Raw genomic sequence first — 20,416 nt, 5'->3', positions numbered from 1 at the left:
CTTGTATCTCACTCCTGTGCTGCCTTTCTTGGCCTCTGGATATTGCTTCCTCTCTTAGGTACCAAAGAAGAGACTTTGACAACACCTGTTTTGTCAGTTACACTGTTCAGCATCTCTGGCTAGGAGCAGACAACTTGGCTGTCTGAACACCACTATCAATCCACTCATCTGCACAGCTGTCAGCAGAAGTCAACTCCTAATGAGATCTTCCAGATTTTAACACAGTCCCAGGTACACGTTAGTGCAAATAAATGTCTTTTACTTTTGTTCTAAAAATGGCTTAGCTGGTTTTGCTCATGTTTTCTAAAAACAGATACCCAATTCCCAACACAGAAAATTCATTCACACTAACTTCCAAGACTGGATAAATTACAAGACCCTGCATTCAGTTGCTTATAACGGGAACAAATATCTTTAGAAAGGCATAAGAAGAGTTCTCCTACCATCAACTCACCTGAATTCTCCCAGGGCATCCATGACACGGCTGATATAAACCTGCACTCTTTGGCTGGATTCTGCTATTTTTCTACATGAGATCATGGCCTTGATTAAGAGTTAAAGACATAAAACAACTTCTTAAAGGATTCACATTCTTCACCTTTTTAAGCTTCATTAACATGTCAAAATAATTAAGATCTATCCACAGTGCTATACAGCCACTCACGACAGCAATAGCTGCCACCTTCCCTCCAACTCATGAGAAACCATTCCCTAAGACTGGACTTTGGGAAAGAAGAAAACATTTTTGAGAGTAAGGAGAAGACAGCAACAAACATTTTCTGTGTCTCTTTGTAACTGTTTGACAGGATAGAATATCATAATTTCCATAGTTTTCAGAGAATAAAGAAAAATCTCATTGTGAAATATGGTGAGAAGGAAAGAAAGAACCACCCATAGCATAGAACTCTCCATTCTCATTCTGACTAGAAAAGAAATTGCACCTCTTTTTCAGAAAATGCTGAGTTTCTACTCTGGGCTCACGCTCAAGACTACACGTGTAAAGAGGAGGGGAAACTTGAAGCCATGCACCTTGTCCCAATCTCCATATAGCATATTCTAGAATACTTCATTCACATGACACTTATTTTTCCACATTAAGCCAAACTAGTATTCTGTACCTTTTCTATTGCATATTTCAGCCTGTTCATGTGAGATTCAAAAAGAGGAAAGTGAGAGAAAAAGAAGTCCTGGAAGTTTCTCTGTGTTTCTTCTTTTTCAGGCAGAGAAAAGATTATGCTGATTGCAATTTTTTTCCTCCGAACCATTGCAGGATTAGAGTTGCAGCTTTCATCAGCCATACTAAACATTTCTTCAGTGGACCTGTAAAACAGATTGGTAAGGACTGTTACCTATATACTGAGAGGTAATTTAGCTTCTATTGATAACTCTCTGTATAGAGAGAGATAATCCATTCTTAGGTCTCCTTTGACTGACTACATAAGACTTTGCTGTCACCTGTTTCTGAACAGATACCGAACATTTTGATGGATAAGACATATGTTTGCCCATATAGAAGGCAGGCAACCCCCAAAGAGGCCAGCTCCTAAAGTGGTGTGAACACTTTCCTCTGGAAGAGAGCAACTACAAAATCTCTCCTTCTGGATTTACCTTCAAGGGAGATTAATAAAAGGGAATGGAGGCACAACACACTAAATTATTAACAAAACAAATAAAAAATAATTTCAGAGCTGTGAACTGCATCCAGCACTCAAGATCCTGTCTAGGTGCTCAGCAGTATATCCATGATGCTCCTGAATCTGTAGTGCTGATTGAGGGAAGTTGGGAAACATGCTAGCTACACTATTCTAGTATTTTAAATTTGATGTTTTAAGGGACTTAATCATGCAAAATAAAACTTTGTGTATTAATGGATGACAAACTATCACCACTTTGTAATTACTGTGAAAACACAAACTTAATGCCTACAAATACATCTGTGTCTAGCTCAAAGTTGAATATACTTCAGTTTAAATTACTTTGTTTTCTGCTAAAAAACCCCGAACAGTGGCTATTGTATGATCATTATTATTTCCCCAAGTTCTGTTTATTCACTTGATAGTTTGGTCATGTTTCTTTCAGCAGTTTTCAATATTATCCATGGGTTGATACTGGGACCAATACTGCTCAATATCTTCATTATCAGCCTGGCCTGTAGATTTAAACACACCTTCAGTGAGTTTGCAGGTAATGCTGAATGGAGAGAAAACAGTCAATACACTGGCGGGCACTGTCCAGAAAACCTGTGGAATACCCATCCTTGAAGATTCTCAAGACTCCATTAGACAAGTTTCACAGCAACCTGAGCTAAATTACAAGCTAGTCCTTCACACAGGCAACTGATCTGCATTATATGCCCAAGTCTCAGCCCAGCACAAGTTTTTCTGTGATTATACAAAAGGGTGGCAATCCCATCACCCTGTTTTTCCATAAATACTGGCATCACAGTGCTAGAGATTGATGTTGCTGGATTTACAGCTATTATGTTTTTTTGCTTAAAGTTTTTTGATCAATTTCACTGAAAAACACATAATTAGAAAGTATATAAATCGATGAGTAAAACAGTATGGTCAAAATGTCTTTTGGAAGGAAGTTTAATTAAATAAGGGCTTTGAATCCACTGAGAAATTAAGAGGGAGAAGGGTAAAAAAAGACCAGAAAGCCATTAGAACACAAATTGAGACATTCAGAATAGGAGAATACAGAAATACAGAAATAGCTTGGGTTTGGAGTTTCTTGGTAAGTTAAGACAGCAATATCAGTGAGTGGTAATTAAAACTTGAAGGCTTTTCATATCAGAATTATCTTGAAATAAAGCCTGTGGCATTTATAGACCACTATGAAGCAAATAAAAAAGGGAGAAGCCTGAATGCTAAGCATTCATTCTAAGTTCACTCTAAAAATAAACCGTTTACAATTTAATTGGCTTGACAAACTTAAATATACAAAAGTTTCTCATCATAGAAGTATGAGTCCAGTAATACAGAAAAAAAACACAATAAAACCCCAACAAAAAACAGCTTGTGGGAAATCAGAGTTCAAGACAAAAACATAACCTCACTTGAACTTCAGGAACTTGCATGCAGAGACAGAAATTCCCAAGGAAGCTGGGAAAGGATGGTTGGTTAGCATCTAAGAAACACCACAAGCTTTTGTGCTGCTTCCCAAGAACAGAAATTGAAGAATTTAGGTCTGTAAGAGAAGCCTTTTCAACAAAGCTGCTAATGTAGCTTGCCTGCCAACTGACTACAAGGAGTTCCAGCTAGACATCTCATTTTCTTTGAGCTAGTGGCCTAAAGCATCAGTTACAGAGATTGTAAAATCTTGGCTGTGCAAACTGAAGTGCGAACTCTGCTGTCACTGAAGTATTCAACCAGAAACCTACTATTTCTCTGGGCTGAGAAAGAACCCCAACTCAAGAGTAATTCTAGACAGTGGAGCTAGTAATATCCTATTTCCAATATATTTCCCCCCCACAGATTCTCCAAGGCGAAAAAAACTCAACCTACTTCCTACAATGAACGAACAACCCAAAACCCCTACCTCCCTCTAAGCAATGTTACTTTTGTAACACTTCAAAAAGGTTTCTATTTCTGAAAATTTGGCTACTTCCTAAAATGGGCTAAAATTATCTTATTTACCCTAAATGTTTTAACTTTTTCTGCATGCACTGCTCTCAGCTTTATTTCTTTAAGAAATCAGACCAAAAAGTATTTCAATTTACTGAAGCAAAGAGTTTACTTGCTTATTTTCAATGGCAAACATGATTTAGATAGCATGTCTACTACATTACAACTGCTACATGATTCTTCATGTTAAAAATAATTTGCTACGAATATCCAGGAAAACACTTCAAGTGCTGACACTTGGGGAAAAAAGTATTTTCAAAAAGGTTTTGTTTTTTGACTGACCACATATTTTAACTGGCAGTTTTTTGAGCTTAACTGAAAAACACTTAAGAGGGAGAGAGGTCAATCATTTAGCTCTCCACTAATTCCATGCTGTCTCTGGGTGCAGGTGGATGGGTACATATAAGCAGATACTCAAGAATCAGTTGCTATTTTGCAACCGACAAGGAAGAATTTGCTTATTAGCTATGAAAGGTTTGCTGCATTCCATGCTTTGTTATGCCACTGAGCTACAAAAGCTAATAAAATTCCAAAACAGAAGCCAAGCTTTTTGATCACAGCTCTTTTTTTTTTTTTCTTCCTGTTTTGTCAGAAGTCACATCAGGAACATCCTGTACCAGCCAAGAGAGTCATCATGGGTTATTACTCCAAAACTTCAGTAACTGCTCACTAGTCAGACTTCATCATAGTATAATGTAATTACAGCAGCAGTGCTCCTACAGTCCCTTTCATCTCAACAGGATGCTCCTTCAGAAGCAGTGTAATTTGCTTTTCAGAATGTGGCTTCAGACACAGCCTATATGTTCAATAAAAGTAAGTATAATTCAAATCAGGCCTTGCAGTTCATATTTGGCCACAATTTGATCTTTCTTCATATTGGCAATATTATGTAACATGCACAGAAGTTAAACTAAATGAAGAGCATTTAGTAACAGAATTTGTCCTTTTTCAGAAAAGAGGCATAATCCCTATTTAGCTTAAACTAAAACAGCTGTTGTAAGAAGAAAATTGTTGCACTCACCACCTTGGAATAATTCCATTCTCTAAACTGGTTGTCTGACTTCGGAGCCAGCGACGTTGGTAGCTGCTAGAAGATGATGATGAAGAGCTTGGAGATGGAAAAGGGGTGACGAGAAGACTGCTCAGAGATGCTATCAAGAAAGCAAGAAAACCCACATACAAAGAATTACAAAGAGTGCTGGTTAAATATTTTTCTTCATAGTCTAACTGCAAACAAATTTCCAGAGATATTGCTTTTGCTTTCTGACCTTTTTCACATAACTCACTCGGAACAGGACAGATTAATTTAAAATATTTATTGCTGCCTAAGGACATTCTTTTTCTTATAAAGTCAGAGATCTTCCCTACTAGAACATACTAAATGTTGTCTTATCCTCATTAAAAGCATTCTGTCCTAAAAGGTGTTGCCCTCCAGTTACAACAGACAGATCTCCTGGTTTCCTGGCCTCCTTTTCCTATTCAGTGCAAAAAACATCTTCTCCTCCCTTGATTTAGTGAAGGCTCTAGCTAGTTCTTTCTCCAAATTATAAATTGGGTAAGAAACCAGAAAATAATGGCTGTCAACAAAGAATATCACTAGAAATATTCTTGCATTAAGGCTTGGGGCAAAAGAAAGAAAGTCGCTTAGCAGATCCAAATAGTTTGGATTTATGGGTCATAGGGTGCCTCTCTTTCAGGTGAATCCCTGCATAAAAGAACTGTAAAATAATTACAAAAGCTGGCAAACAAAACAGATAGCAGATACCTGACCGAGCAATGCCACTGTCTCTGTCCTCATTTTGTCCTCTGCTAGGCATATCAACAGGTGTGCTGTGTGCTAAAACAAACAGATCAGATCAACAGAAAATATTACATAACTCATCATACTATTTGTCACATTGTAAAAAAAAAGTTTAAGTTTAAAGGTCATAAAACAGCAAAGATACATCTTGTACTGTTACTCCAAAGAAGCAGTATGGTGTGAGCAGAGGTGGCAGCAAACAGTATTTCCATACTGAGTAGTATCATGTTGCTAGATTAAGCTGGTTGTTTGCCCCAATCTAAAAACCTCTCTGAGAAGCTTAAGAATGTGAACACAGTCTATATTACCAGAAATCAGATATGCTTTGAAATTGAGGACTGGTCGTAGCCCCCACCTGTCTCTCTTGACATTTTTTTTGTGTGTACAAGACTGTCACTTTACACAGGTTAACATCATAACGTAGTCAAGTATAAGGTCAATTAAGCTTCTGATTCACTCCCCAAGCAGAAGTTTACTATCCACAAAGCCTCGCAGTAAGACACATTCCGCCTATGCTGTATTGCATTGAAGTGTTAGTAATGCAGAGTCAGTCAAATTGTAGAGCATGCAAGATCTGCAAAGGCTGTGAAGAAACTGCATTGGTATTCCAGTTCGCATTTTAGCAATAAACAGAACTAATAAGGTCTAAGATCTACCCACCTGCATGGGTCATCAATAAGCCTGTAAAAGCAGACTTCATGTAGTTCAGTTTTGAAAATGAAAAAAATTCATATTGTTAAAGAAAAAACCTTAAATGCCCTCCCAGACTAAGCTCAATAGTTAATTTTGAAAGTGTGCCATCAAATTTAAAAAAGCAGCAAAAGGTAAGAGAAGAAAAAATTGTACACCAGCAAGACACCTGCACATTAGCAAGAAACGAGCTATAAGCTAGGAAACATAAACTCTCTAAGAAACATAAGGGCTCATTTATTACTACAAACATTGTACAAAAATACCTTTAAAATCAAATACAGGAATTGGAAACAAGATAGGAACAAAAGCAAATTAATTTAGGGTTTTTTTTAATTTTATTTTTTTTTAAATAAGCCAGATACATCTGTTCACTGTCACTATTCTAGCCCTTCCTGTTTTTAGAGAGTAATTATGTATGTCCTACAAGAATTCAGAAGGAGCTGGATTTGTGTGTGCATATGGATGGTTCACACTGTGGCTGGCATTCCACACAAACCTGCAAAGAAAGAAGCACTGCGGATGAGCCGGAGGGGACCTCCTTCAGACACACCCTGCAGCAGCTTGCTGCTACACAGCTGTAACACACCTAGGAAACAAAAGCAATGTAGAGACAATGCAATGCAAAAAAAGAAAAAAAATAAAACAAAGGTGATACACGGGAAAAAAACAAACAACAAACAAAATTAACAGATGGCCTCACGTTGTCAGAAAGACATGGAACCTGGAAATAGTTACCTAAATTACTTCCACTGCGACAGATTCCCAAACCACTCTGATTCGAGCTCAGCTTTCCAACATTGGTGTCTTGGTTGATGTATTCAAAGCTATCTTGTAAGCTAAAAAAAGGAGAAAAGGCCAGTGGTCCTTAAGAATGTAATCACTAGGCATTAATACTAGCTTGAGAATTAGGCTCATTTTATGGAAAAAAAGGCTGACAATTAACATTACATTTGAACTCAAAGACCAGCAGGTATTCTGAAACTGGAGATAAGACCTTTATTGTCTATATAGGCTCCCTCTTTGAATTATTTTAAGTTTCTGTATGTCGTATCTGGGATTCAGTTTATTCACATTTGCCCATTTTGGGACAAGGAAAGATGATACACAGTATCTTCAACAACAGATGAAGAAAACAGAAGTGGGATACAGGGACACAAAGCTTTGTCAAAATAGGGTAGAGATAGAGGCTTTGATCTTCCAAAGCATCTAACCTCTAAAGTTTATTGCATGCTCTGGACAAATTAAGAAGCAGAAACACAAGAGAGATTTTATTTTTTAAATCTGGATGGCCTGGATCAAGAGAATCCTTCCTCACAGTCATAATTTCTGATTTTGCTACTAAACTTGTTGACTTCAGCTAAGTCAAGCTTAGAAGCAGCAACAGAAGGACTACAAAAGGAAAAAGAAGGAAAGACAACTGCATGGCATAGGGAAGAAAAAAAATAAAAATAGAAAAAAGGTTCTTACTTATTGTTGCTTCCACTGAAGCTTCCAACCCTGGCTGAGAAAACTTTACTTATCATCAGCTGTGGGGGAGAGCTGAAAGGATAAACAGTCATTTCATTGAGTCATAAGTTCCATGCACGTGACAAGAGAGCGCATTTTATAAAAGGACACTCACCGTATATAGTGAATTTTCAAGGTGGAGCCTTTGTAACTCATTGCCACTGAGCCAAACATCATTTCTCCCAGCATGTTGACATCAGATGCTGGTCTGGTGTACTGCACAGACAAGAAGATGCAAAGAGCAAAGTCAAGAATAACTTGGCATATTATTTCAATTTAATATAGTGCCATAGTGCTACATTTTGAATGAAAAATACAAATAACTTCTGCTTTTCCATCCAGACTAAGATCCCTTGTGGTTCTAACATATTGAGTGCAAGCACAAGCAATTACAGCTGAAAGATGTACTCTGTTTTACTCACTGGATGGGCATGATTACCCTTGTTACAGGGGGACCAACAAAGGCCTTTACATCTTTCTAGATGAAAAATGATCTACTGCATTTCCAAAGAAATAACTGTATCCAGCAATATAACCATGTAACAGACTGATGAAACCTGTAAGTCTTGTCAGGACTTGGATTCTATGGCCTGGATCCTCAAGCATTAAACTGACTTCCTTATTCAAATGGGTAAATTATCCTTCTCTGTCCTTATAGAAAGCTTCCTGGAAACTTTTCAGATTGGAAAACTATTTATGAAGGGCTACTATGTGCTTCTAAGTATAATCAGACTGATTTTTAAATTTTGTTTCAAAGACTGATCAACAACAGCAAATATGGAGAAAAGTTTGTTAATTCTGAAAGAATCATAGAATCAGAATGAATGGGGTTGGAAGGGACCTTTAATTTAAAGGTCACCTAGTCCAGCATCCCTGCAGTGCACAGAGCCCTTTTTAGCCAGATCAGATTGCTCAGAGCATCCTCTAGCCTGACTTTCAACGATTCCAGGGATGGGGCTGAGAGTAACTCTCTGGGCAACCTGTTTCAGTGCTTCACCACCCTAATTACAAAGAACTGCTTCCTAATATCCAATCTAAATCTACCCTAGTCTAGTTTAAGGCCCTCATCCTATCTCTTGTATCATTTTACACCCTTGTAAACAGTCCCTCCCCAGCTTTCCTGCAGGACCCCTTCAGGTACTGGAAAGCTCAGAAAGAAACCACTAGCTTTCCAGTTAAATATCAGAAGTTTACTACCTTAATCTATAAATGCTTCAATTTACATTTTTCTAGATTAAATGTTTATGCTTTTACTGAGAATAACAGCCAGAGTACCTAAAAAGTAGTTCTCTTAAAAACTTCATGTTATAGTAATGCAGACTAAAAGGACACTTAAAACACTATGTTCAACAGCATATTCACAACTGACCTGAAGCACAGGTAGTAGACATCTTTCAAAACAAGAACAGAATGGTGCTTTTTATGACCTTCACAAATAATAATGCTATTAAAAATCTTTTGTAACTCTTCCAAAGAGAAAACCAAGACAGACCAAAAGTTAAGATGTACCCACATGTTCTTGCTTTACAATATTTTAAAGACAGGGTAGATACCTCAAGGTTCAGATTAACTTTGAATATACTAGAAATATAACTAGTCATTCAATGCATGTTTCATAAGTAAACTTCTTCAGTATAATGGACAAAAACAAGCAAGAAAAACAATGCACATTACCTGATACTTCGGTATATGTTCTTTGACATGTTGCATACAGGTTATTGAGGTACTATGGGAAGAAACAGTGTTGTTCCCATTGCTTGCTGGGCAGTTCTTGGCAGAAGTCTTTACAGAAGCATCCTCTGCCATTTTCTGTGTCAAAACAGAGCAGTATAATGAGAACAATGAATACAAACATGAGAACTCTCATCTGTAAACATAACATGGGAAGATTTTTCTTAAAAAACAGGTAAGCAACAGAAATTAAAAGCCTCCTATTTGGTTCAAGTTGTATGTATCAGTTTAAAAAGATTTAAGAAGTCAGAACAGAGAAAGAGCAGAACTACCCTCACATTTTTGACATTAGACAAATTTTCATAGTATTAAACAGAGTAATTAGTCTAAATTCCACTGGAAGAGTATTCCCAATGGTTAATAATTGCTCTGTGTAACATTTGCCAAAGTTCATGTAAACAAAATCTCATCTTATGGGTTGCTTACAAACCAATTTCTGTAGTAATTTGCAGAATTAATTGCTCAAATTGCATGTAATTTTTGCTCCCCAAATGATTAACAGATTTCTCAAACAGAAGAACAGCCAGCAAAAACATGCATCATTTGGTAGAATTACCAGGTTATAAAATCTATTAAACCTCTAAAGGCAAGCAAATGAATGCTTAAATCCAGATGACTGTTTAATTCAAAGTTTACTCTCAAGTCACTATGTTTTAACAACATATTAGAACTTATCAGAAAGGTGTAAAGTAAATCTCAGAAAGATACCAACTATTCACACATTTCCTAAGAAAAACTGACTTGAATTCATGTTTTCTGAAACAGAAAAACAATCAGTTTCTTGTTTTCTTTAGCATTCCCTTTTTCCCCTCAATGTGAATATTCATTAGATGTCAGTTAAAAGGACCATATTATTTTGAACATACTTCTCACATGTACTTGAAATTATTATATGAAGGGAGCAAAACTGTAGCCTTACAACAATGAAAACTGTTATAGTCTTAGAAACTTTATCTCAAACTCTTAACCTTTTTATATGTTTAAGAAATTCAACATCTCTTAATGAACATATATTAATGCAATCATTCATTCATGTGGTACACATCAGAACAAAGTGGTAAGTTGCCTTTCATACCACCATAGTTTACCTCATTGAGAATGTGCACTGCCAGAGATCATTATTTTTTAAAATGTCAACAAGGTACATATAGATAGTTTACAAAATAACAAGCAAGCAGGCAAAAAGAAATAGTAACAACCTAGTTGCTAATAAAAAGCAGTCAGCCAAAATTTACATAATGCATTTTTGGCTCTGCAAGACAAAAAAGAGACGGTAACAGGAAATCAAATGGAAATAAAAGTAGAATCCAATGAAGATGACTTATTTTTAATACAATTTTTTTTAATACTGCTGCATTAACTGTAGTAATTTTAGAATACTCAAGTCACCCTGACAAGATGACAAATGGGTAGAAGGAAAGATGCAGAAGAAAAAGAGGAAGAGCTAGGCAAGAAAAATAGTGTAGATGATCTGACTTTTTTTTTTTTAAAGTTTAAACTCAACTGCAATGGTATAGCTCCTTTACCATTTTAAAAATAAGCCTGCAAAACACGTTAAAAAGCTAAAATACCAGACTTCTAATTTTTGTCCTATATTTGCACTCTTTGTGCTTGTTTTCCTTGCATAGTATTTATGTGCTATTGCTTATCTAATCCCAATGTGACTGTCATTAGGGGTTTAGAAATGCACCAGTGTCAGCGGTCACATATTTAATGAGCTATTGACAAGAAATGCTTAATAACAGTGGTCTGATATATACCATCTGCAGAAAGAACTGGAGATTAGATGAAGAAGACTGAAAAGAAATGCAGTATTCTGAAAATATATGGTTAAATGGAATACAAACCTGTGAGTTCCCCCAGGAAGTAAGTTTACTGCATACTTTAAAAGCAATGTATTTGAATATTCAATGTGAATTAGCTTTACTGTATTTAAGGAAAATGCACAGTGCACACACACAATTTCTTGATTTTAGTTTAAATGAGACTGAGCTTGAGAGTAAATTTCCTTAACTTTAAATGAACCAACTTTTAGGCTTGCTGTTTGACAACATCCCAAAGAAACTATCAAGCATTCAAGACCACTTTTAACATCTCTGTACTTGCATGCCAAAATGCATTGGTTGTTTTAAAAGGGTGCCTCAATTAGTGTCTGGCTAGAAAACAGATTATAGCTTGTATCATGTGTTTTATGTCAGTGTTACAAAGTTTCTGATAGGACTTTTTATAGTTAATTTTTAGTTTAAAATATTCAAATGAAATAATTTGAGTATTTAAAGTAAGCCAGAATTATTTATCTTTCTCACATGCTGTATATTTCAAACCAACTTTAAGATATGAAGTAATGACAGGAGGAGGGAGCAGGTCAAGATTAACAGACCAGGCTGGCCCATTTATCCTCTTAAGCAGATGATCAGTCATCAGCTCATTATGCTTATCAGTATTACTGATTTGACACAATGGTATATTTTCAGTGTGACTGAAAGAGAGATTGCTGTTTTCTAAGTGTCTTCATCAGTAATTTTCACAAGTCACAATCTTTCACATATAGCTAGTGATTCTACAACGATCCACGCTAGTCTAAAGCTGCTGGTTGTAACAAATGCTTCAAAACAAACAAAAAATTGAAATAATTCAATATAGAAAAGAAACAGAGCTAGTAGGAAAAAAACCCCAAACAACAACAAAACAACCACAAACCAGAAAATACTATTGGTTCACTTGCCTTTAAATCACCTACATTTGTTGGAAGCATTATTCAACAATTTGTGTGCCTAGAGAGCAGCACACAGAATTTGCATATTGATAGCATCTACTCTTGTTTCTATGTGTGTTACCAAAACTTAGGTGATCCTATATTGCCATGTGTCAGTCTTAACACAGAACAGCATGGTTAGCCAAAGTGGAGCTGTTTTAATTCACATAAAAACAAGAACTTTAAAATCCAAACACCAAAAGGAGACAAGCACATTTCAGAGACATACTAGACATCACTGGAACAGTGGGACTACACAATGAAAAGCAATCCCAGTCCACACTAAAAAGGCTAAGGAAATACTCAGTTTAAAGGGATATAGATTGCTTTGCTTGAAAACAAATCAGGTCTCAATTGTTAAGTTTCAATATCATATTAATAATATAACTACCAAATACTAGATATGTATTCATAGGCTTTTTGGATTCTAACACACTCTTGTTGCAGTTATCACAGAATCAAGATTAAGTGAAAGACCACAAGTAAGATTAAGTAGTTGACACTGTCATAATAAAACTCCTGCTTTGGGGAAAGGAAACAAAAGAGCAGTAGAACAAAAGCAAAATTAGCATTTCATACCTGAACCACAGCTTCATTAATTTTGCGGACTGCTTTGGAATCAAATAAGACCTGTCTGCCTCTCCTCTCACAGTCTTGGTAAACTATCAGGCGGATTTCATTCAAGTCAAACTCTGAAGAGGACCAGCTGCAGATTATAAACACAGTATGTTAAAATAGTGTGCTTACTTTGCAGGCTTATTTAAGTGAAGAAGCAGGTATTTGGCATACACATCTTTTACTCAGCATTTACAAGAATCAGTTTGTGATTGCAAAACCTGGACCAAAAAGGAACTCGAAGGAGCATCTAAGTCCAGCATCACTGATACAGAGGCAGGCAGAGCCAGAGCAATTTTCATCTAACCTTTTTTCCAAGATTTTCCAGAAAAGGAACACAAAACTTTGACTCAGCAATTTGCTTCAGCCCTTAAAGACTCCTAAATTTACCCCCTTCTCCATGCACAGTTTGGATCATCCTTATTGCAAGGTACGTGTCCTATTTTGTGAAATTCTCTCAGTGGCAATGAAGAACAACAGTTACCAACAAGCTCAAGGCTTACACCCTCCCTCATCCTTCTCTCCGCTAAACAAAGCAAACCCAACTCCTTTTGACCTATTCCTGTCTATGCAAGCTACAATTTTTCCAAAGTTTAACTCTTGTGACTGAAATACAGGCTTATGTTGTTCCATTATTATTCCCCTTTCTTTTGAGATGTTTCAGAGCTTACTGAGCAATAGATTATCAAAACTTGGTCTCCAACTATGATGAAACCAAGATACTTCTGAGATTCAACCTGGTGCAAAACAACTCTCTCAAGCCAGCATCTGATGGTTCCTCAGAGATCCACCATGGCACATGATTTGCCTCCTTGCGCTACCACAGGAGGCTGGCTGAGAAGCACAATGATCACAGCTGCAATGGCAGGGAACTACTACCTAATTCCAAAGGGAATTAGGTCTGCACATCAGAGTATGGAGGTTTCCTTGGCCTTGGGTTCAGCTACAGAAAACGCTTTTCATCTTATGTAGCTGACAAGCTGGAATTAATGGAAAAAACCTGCTACTGCATTAAAGCAGTGCCACACAGCACTGGCACTCTGTCACATTGCCTCATCCCTGACCTGGATGGACCACATCAAGGGGGCAAGAGTACAACGTTATTAATAGCTGTTGGTTTAACAAATTGCATACCAGACTTCAGTCAAGGCCACACTGATCTCCCATCCAAAAGGACGCTTCCTTTAGGAATTTTCCCAAACTATGCCCTACAGAAAGGGAAGGTAAAGAATTGAGGGAAGAGCAAAAAAACTCTATCGACCTGAAAGACAGGTATTTCTGAAGCTACTTCTTTTATTCCACATTCTGTTAACAGCCATAAATCATTATACCAACTCCTGCTGGAGTAAGTAGGGTAACCATAGGCAACTGCTTTAGGAGTACTCAGAGATTTGCAAATTTATTATAACTAAAGCCAGATTAATTTCTTCTTTGTGCTTCATCTTGCATTTCAGAGATCAACTCCCCTTTCTATGTAGCTAAAAAGGAAAATAAGTTTAAATAGGTACTTTTTCAAAGCTGAAAGACCTCATCACACTGGAGGTTTTATTCTGTTTTTAAATACAGTGGGAGAGAATAAGCCAGATAGCTATTTCCATTGTAAGGAGATCCACTCTGATACAGGTATACTTCATGTACATGATGTGCAAGGGTCCAGTATTTATTGAAGCCAGATCATGGAACAACGCTAAACGGTGTTTTGCCACCAATAGTGAGGAAAATTGCTGATGTTTGTAACTTGTTGCCCCCAAATGCTAGGAATGCCAGGCAGACTTCAAGTCTTCCCTTTCAAAGGGACTCACAACATTACGTTAACGTGCATGAGATCAGACCTGATACCACTGTTGATGGTTGCCCAACAAGGATCCTACACACCTCACATATACAGAGAGCTGCAACTACACCATCTGTTTTATGCGTCTGTTACAAATTTCTCAGCCCACTGCCTGTGCAATGGTATTACAAAATACAGTTATATAGAATGCCAGAGAAGTCAGAGCCATCAACTGATGTCATTCTGGTCTGCTGCATGAATCTGATGCTTCTCAGTACCAGATATTCTGATATCTGTTCAGTCATACAGCTACCTGTTTACTTACCCATTTTCTGCAACCTGAACTAACTATACTGCTTTGTTAAGATGACCACATCTTCCCTCCTTTAACAACACAGAAAAGGTCTATCTCCATGGTCTTAATTTAAATCGTATGCAAAAGCAAAGTCTTATTTGTCTCCAGGAGTGGCACAGCAGGATTCATAGTTCAGCCCAGAGGTCTGCAAGTCTAAACTGAGAAAGATTCATTTCAGGCACAGATTGGGCCAACACAGCTCTACATCTGCCCACCAATGCCAAAAGCATGCTCAATATTTGTGTTGCATGAATTCAAGGTTCCTTATGAACAGGTGAACTCCCACACTGTGCACTAAAGAAAACATTATTTACACAGTGCCAACTTCTGTATAAGATGTAAGCCGGGTTTTATAACAAATGCTGAAGTAGAAGACAATTTAGCAGCCTGCTGAGGTGCCTTTTCCACATACCACACTAGAATTCAAAGATTGCTGTGATCTTTCAGAACTTCAAAAAGATTCTAATGCCAGATAACAACAAACTAAGCTACATGAAGCTACATGAAACCCACCATATAGAGCTTTATGTGACTAATAGACCAAATCTAGGGAAGTAACTTCAGACAAAGCCTCTTATAGTACTAACCAAATATAAAACTTATGTTTTAGTGAAGTCCTTGCTTTCAGGCTTTGAACTACCAAGAACACAGATGCAGCTCTTGCAGCAATCCTACCCGTTACAGAAGAGATCCATCCTACTGAATCCTCCTTTGATAAGACCAAGCATATCTACACGGAAGCTACAGAGACATAAAAATCCATAGTCTCATTACTTCCATATGGAATCTAGCACTAGGCCCAAGACTAGTCAGATGACATGGATGTTTTTCCCAACCACAGAAGCTGATAAGCAGACTGCTTACAGTCCTTCCACCCTTTATTATTTAAACCAGCTCATACAACATACAGCCCCCAGAACAGGAACAGCAGGAGTATGTAATCTCCTAAAAACAGAATGTTTAAGAACATAGATGATACAGAGACTCATTGGTCAGCTGTTTTAACACATGCAAAAATCAAAACCATAAACTGTTGCTTTCTTACCTCTGTATCAGCTTCTTGCTTATTCAGCAATGCTGGAAGACATTTTTTCTTCACCACATATGGTTTTTGAAAAAGACTCTTGCATAAAATACTAGTTCATAGAAAAAACCTACCGCTACACTTCTGCATTGGATAGCTCAACATTCCTTTAGAGATTAGAAACTAATAGTTTAAGGGTTTGACTAAGAAGAAAATACTTTTCACTCTTCCAGCACTTTTTTTCTAGAAAGTAAGACCAAAATAGTCAACAAATATTTAGCGTTTGTTTTTTTTTTCCTAAGGAAAAAAGGCTCCTATGCTCACAGGCAACCTCTATGCCTGTATTCACCTTGCCCAATTATTTGTTAATTCACTAATCAATCTCAACCACCAAGTTTGACCAAAGGATATATATTTCTATCCTCCAAAAATAAATACTGAGATAACATACTCTTCTCCCCCTAAGACCACAATATGAACTAATATGAACTAATATTAACATTAAGGCAACAAAATAAATAATCTCACAATGCATTCATGGGAGATAGCTAGAGGATGAGGAAAGAAAAGATTCTTGAAAGCATTATGTGAAAAGCTGGCACCAGAATTTCCACATTATTAGACTGAAATTTCAATTTTTCATTGACAATTCCATAGCAAAGTATTGATTCTTCCACTTCTGGACTAGAAAGCAACACTTAACATGCTTACAAAAAGCCATTTATTTTCCAGCTGCACCACATTATGATATTCTAACAGTCTACCCCATGTCCAATTTTAATAAATATCAATGTTTATCCATATCAGAAATGCCTTTTTAGCTCTTTGCCTCCATTCCTGCCATTCTCTTAATGTTTCAAGACATAGTTGTTTTTCTTACACTATTTTGGTAAAATCTAAACTAGCATGCTGTTGGTTGTTTCCTTTTACTCTTTTTCTGTCTAAAACAGCTTACCCAACCATATGGAAGTACTGAAGGAAGCTGAGCGTTATATAATACAAGTAGTTTCATATACGTACCTACTGCTGAAAGTGCTACTTCTGATAACAAAACTATGTAATTCCCAGGGTAAGATTCATATTTCTTATGAATATTTAGCAAGAGTAAATGTGCTACAATCACTGGTTTTGGGTAACAACTGTTGCTTCTTTCAGCCAGCTTAAAAAAAAACCTTCAAAAATAAGTTTTGCTAAACACTGACACATCATCTGCATGCTTATATAATTTTTTTTCATTCTGCTTATACAGGAAAGATCAATTTCTGTGTTAAGAACTACTTAATAGTGTGGAAGGAATACATATTGATAGGTGACTTATAAAAAATTGTACAAATAAAATTATAGCAAGGCTTTTTTTTTTTTCAACCACCTGAGTATCGGTGTAGTGCAAAATTACAAAACAGGCTTCTGATATAATTACACCCTAGAAAGGTAAGGAAGTTAAGAGACTGACAGCTAACTGAAAAGTTTCACTTTGGCTTTAAAACAATTCATTTTGCTAGGTCCTGCATATTCTTAAAAATTAGTGGAATTAAATTAGTAAGAGTTTCTGTGGTTGTTCATATTACAGGCTAAATGTAGCTATTTTGACCAAATGTATTCTCCTATCTAACCAGAAAAATAAAATCCCCACATATCTTCTCTCCTCCTTTTGTAAAAACACAACCCTTCCTATTACTCATGTATGCTCTGGCAATAATTCTGTAAAGTAACAGAATTCTCTGTAGCAGCAATTTGTCCCAGCACACAAAAGTAGATCAGAAACACAGCTGGAAAAAGGAAGGAAGGAGTACAAGTCAATGGAACCTCCACCTCTTGGTGGCAGCACGAGTTATACTCTCTTCATCCACGGAGCTATACACCTTTAGGGAAGCGCACAAAGAAAACATTCCCTATGTTCCCAAATAAGTAAATGTCAGTTGAGTTTTCTTTTTCCCGAGTCAGTTTTCTGTGTGCTTATCGAGCTGAACTGACCAAGGATTTGAAAGACCAAGGCCAGCACAATGGGAAAAAGGACAAGAGCAAGATTCTAGGAAGCAAAGGAAGAAGAGGGGATGTGATTACTCCCTTCAGCATCAGCAATCTGTTCGAACAGCTCAGTTTATCCAGTCACACCTTCAGTATGGATCCTTCCTGCGTGTGGGAGATTCTAGAACTAATCAAGTAAAAATAAATAAAACTGTCTACATTAATGTAACAGGAAAACAAGGTCTACTAAAAGATACCAAAACACTGGATACTTTTTTTTTTTTTTCTCAAGAAAGCAACAAGTTTGGAACAGCTTAAGAGATATTCTGGCAGGTTTTGATCCCAGATTTTATATTAAGCTTAAGTGTGCTTTATTTTCTCTTAAATTGGCATATTAGTTACTTTTCTTTGGTTTGTTCAATATTTCTTCTATTACAGATATGAAACTTGGAGTCAAGCAGATGTCTCTTAGGGGAAAGCGAAAGCAGACTCATTTGTTTCTGGAAAAAAAGTCACAAGATTTTTACCCCATTCTGCTCTGAATCAGTATTTTCACTTAATCTAGATCTCCAAACCCTGATCTTTACAAAGAAAGCTTTTGGCTCCCTTTTATAACATGTACACAGTAACTGAAAAGTGACCTATTAATTTATATTCCAAAACTACTTTAGCTGACCTTAAAACCTTTTTGAAAGTAACTACTTGCCACTTCAGTGCAACATCTATAGACTAGAGAAATAAAAAGGCTGAAATTTATCTATATTCCCATATATATATATATATACACTTTTTTTTTCTTTTTTTCTTTTTTTTTCTGCTTAGATCAACAGTCCTGAATGTATAGTATTTATTCTAATACCCTTGGGTGTTAGAATTTGGAAAAAGCTGCCCTGAACCATATTTTCAGCACCATAACATTGCAGTACAGACTTGGACATTAGAGACATGCTGGCACACATCTAAAAAAGGCACTACAAAGGAGTCCAAGAAACACTATTCATACTCCAGGTTACATGGATGTAATGCTTGATCTACAGGTCATTTACAAAGCAGAGGGTTACCCTCTCAACTCTTCCCTCACTTCACAGCATTCTGTCCTGTCTGCTCTGTACACTGTTACTACTTGACCCACTTAACACAGCAGATGGCAAAAAAATAAAAGGAAAACTAATTAGAAAGTAGGAAGAGAAGGTATGAATATATAACCTTAACAGAAAAGAAAGGTAATTACTCTTCATGCTTCCGTTTGCATATACATAAATCTTACACATTAGAGTCAAGAATGTAGGCTCAGTTTCAAACAACAGGGAAAAGTTTCTGAAGCATCAGCCACATTCATCAGCAAGAATAAGATTCTAACAGAACTTCTCCAATTCTTTACAAAATAGCTTTTTGGGCACATGATTATAAATCTAGCATCAACTAAAAATGTCCACTCTGACAAAAATCATATATAACAAAAAGTTACATGCATACCTGTTTTGAAGTAGTCTAGTCACTTTGCTCACACAGCTGACACTTTGGTCTCTCAGAGATTTTCTAATCCTTTCATCCAATTTGGTACAAGAGAGATTATTTCCAAATGGTACTTCACTTCTGTTTCTTGCTCTTTCTAATTGTCCCCCTGTGCCATTTGTAGCTTTTGGTGTACCCCCACACATTTTCTTTTGCTATGAATCCTCTTGTCAAGCTCCTTCAAATAAACTAAATACCTGCTGAAGGGATGCAGCCTCAAGCAGATTTCTTTACTATAGATCAACCATTAACGATGGTAGTTTACCATCAGCTTTTTGCCCTACACAGGAACACAAACTGCTGAATTTCCTGTTATGGGGAAAAAAGGCAAAGAGATCTTCATATATTCTGTAAGCCATTAATGCAGAAAGACAGCGGTAGCTAATTCACTGCTGCAATTATTCCAGACAGAGGAGTAGACATGACTTTCAAGTTTCAGAAGCCATCGCAGACTTGCTCTTTCTGCTAAGAGTTTTTCCTACCAAGCCTGGCGCAAAGCTGTAGTAGATACAACAGCTAATATTGACTTTAACTATGTTTGTTTCCTGGTATGTGATTAGGTGGCTGGCAATTATGCAGTCACAAGACTGAACCATATGGCCTCTTTAAAAAAAAAAAAAAAAAGCAGCATAGTTGCTTTTGCAGTGACTCGCCCTTAGTTGCAAGGTTGCTCTAACACTGGCTACAACACCCTGTTAATGGCTCTCATGTGAGCAAGTGTCATCTGACAACCCCTAGCAACCTCGTACAGCTTAGGAGCAAATAAGAATCTGTCATCATTGCCATATGGTTATCACTTAAAAAAAAAGAAAAGACCAAAACTAAGAAACACACCAGATACTCCACACTCTAAGGCTTTTACTTTTAAGGACAAATAGTATTTACACTTGAATCCGAGACTACTATTTTGAAAAGCTTGTAGAAGGGAAAACAACAAACAAAAAAGTTCTCAGACATCAAGTTGGTTGATGAGAATTTATAGTCATGTGTCTATTAAAACAATTTAATGGCAGCACTGATGACAAAAATATCTAATAAAATACTTCTGACCAA

General features: G+C 36.7%; 1 protein-coding gene across 1 annotated transcript in view; it reads right to left on the bottom strand.

Moving 5' to 3' along the window:
- The window catches only part of FNIP2 (folliculin interacting protein 2), a 30,287-nt gene extending 10,778 nt beyond the window's left edge, over window positions 1-19,509 (bottom strand). The window contains exons 1-11 of the mRNA XM_009995918.1: window positions 19,325-19,509; window positions 12,692-12,818; window positions 9,301-9,435; window positions 7,742-7,842; window positions 7,588-7,659; window positions 6,856-6,956; window positions 6,617-6,706; window positions 5,392-5,463; window positions 4,648-4,777; window positions 1,119-1,320; window positions 455-543 (exon numbers count right to left, since the gene is read on the bottom strand). Of these exons, the coding sequence (XP_009994220.1) occupies window positions 455-543; window positions 1,119-1,320; window positions 4,648-4,777; window positions 5,392-5,463; window positions 6,617-6,706; window positions 6,856-6,956; window positions 7,588-7,659; window positions 7,742-7,842; window positions 9,301-9,435; window positions 12,692-12,818; window positions 19,325-19,509 (1,304 nt within the window). The remainder of the gene's footprint in view (window positions 1-454; window positions 544-1,118; window positions 1,321-4,647; window positions 4,778-5,391; window positions 5,464-6,616; window positions 6,707-6,855; window positions 6,957-7,587; window positions 7,660-7,741; window positions 7,843-9,300; window positions 9,436-12,691; window positions 12,819-19,324) is intronic.
- Between the last annotated feature and the right edge of the window lie 907 nt (window positions 19,510-20,416).

The sequence above is a fragment of the Chaetura pelagica genome, unplaced genomic scaffold (genome assembly GCF_000747805.2).
Source record: "Chaetura pelagica isolate M959 unplaced genomic scaffold, ChaPel_1.0 scaffold142, whole genome shotgun sequence".
Taxonomy (NCBI): domain Eukaryota; kingdom Metazoa; phylum Chordata; class Aves; order Apodiformes; family Apodidae; genus Chaetura; species Chaetura pelagica.
Note: the sequence above shows the minus strand (reverse complement) of the source record. Positions and strands in the feature narration are given on the sequence as shown.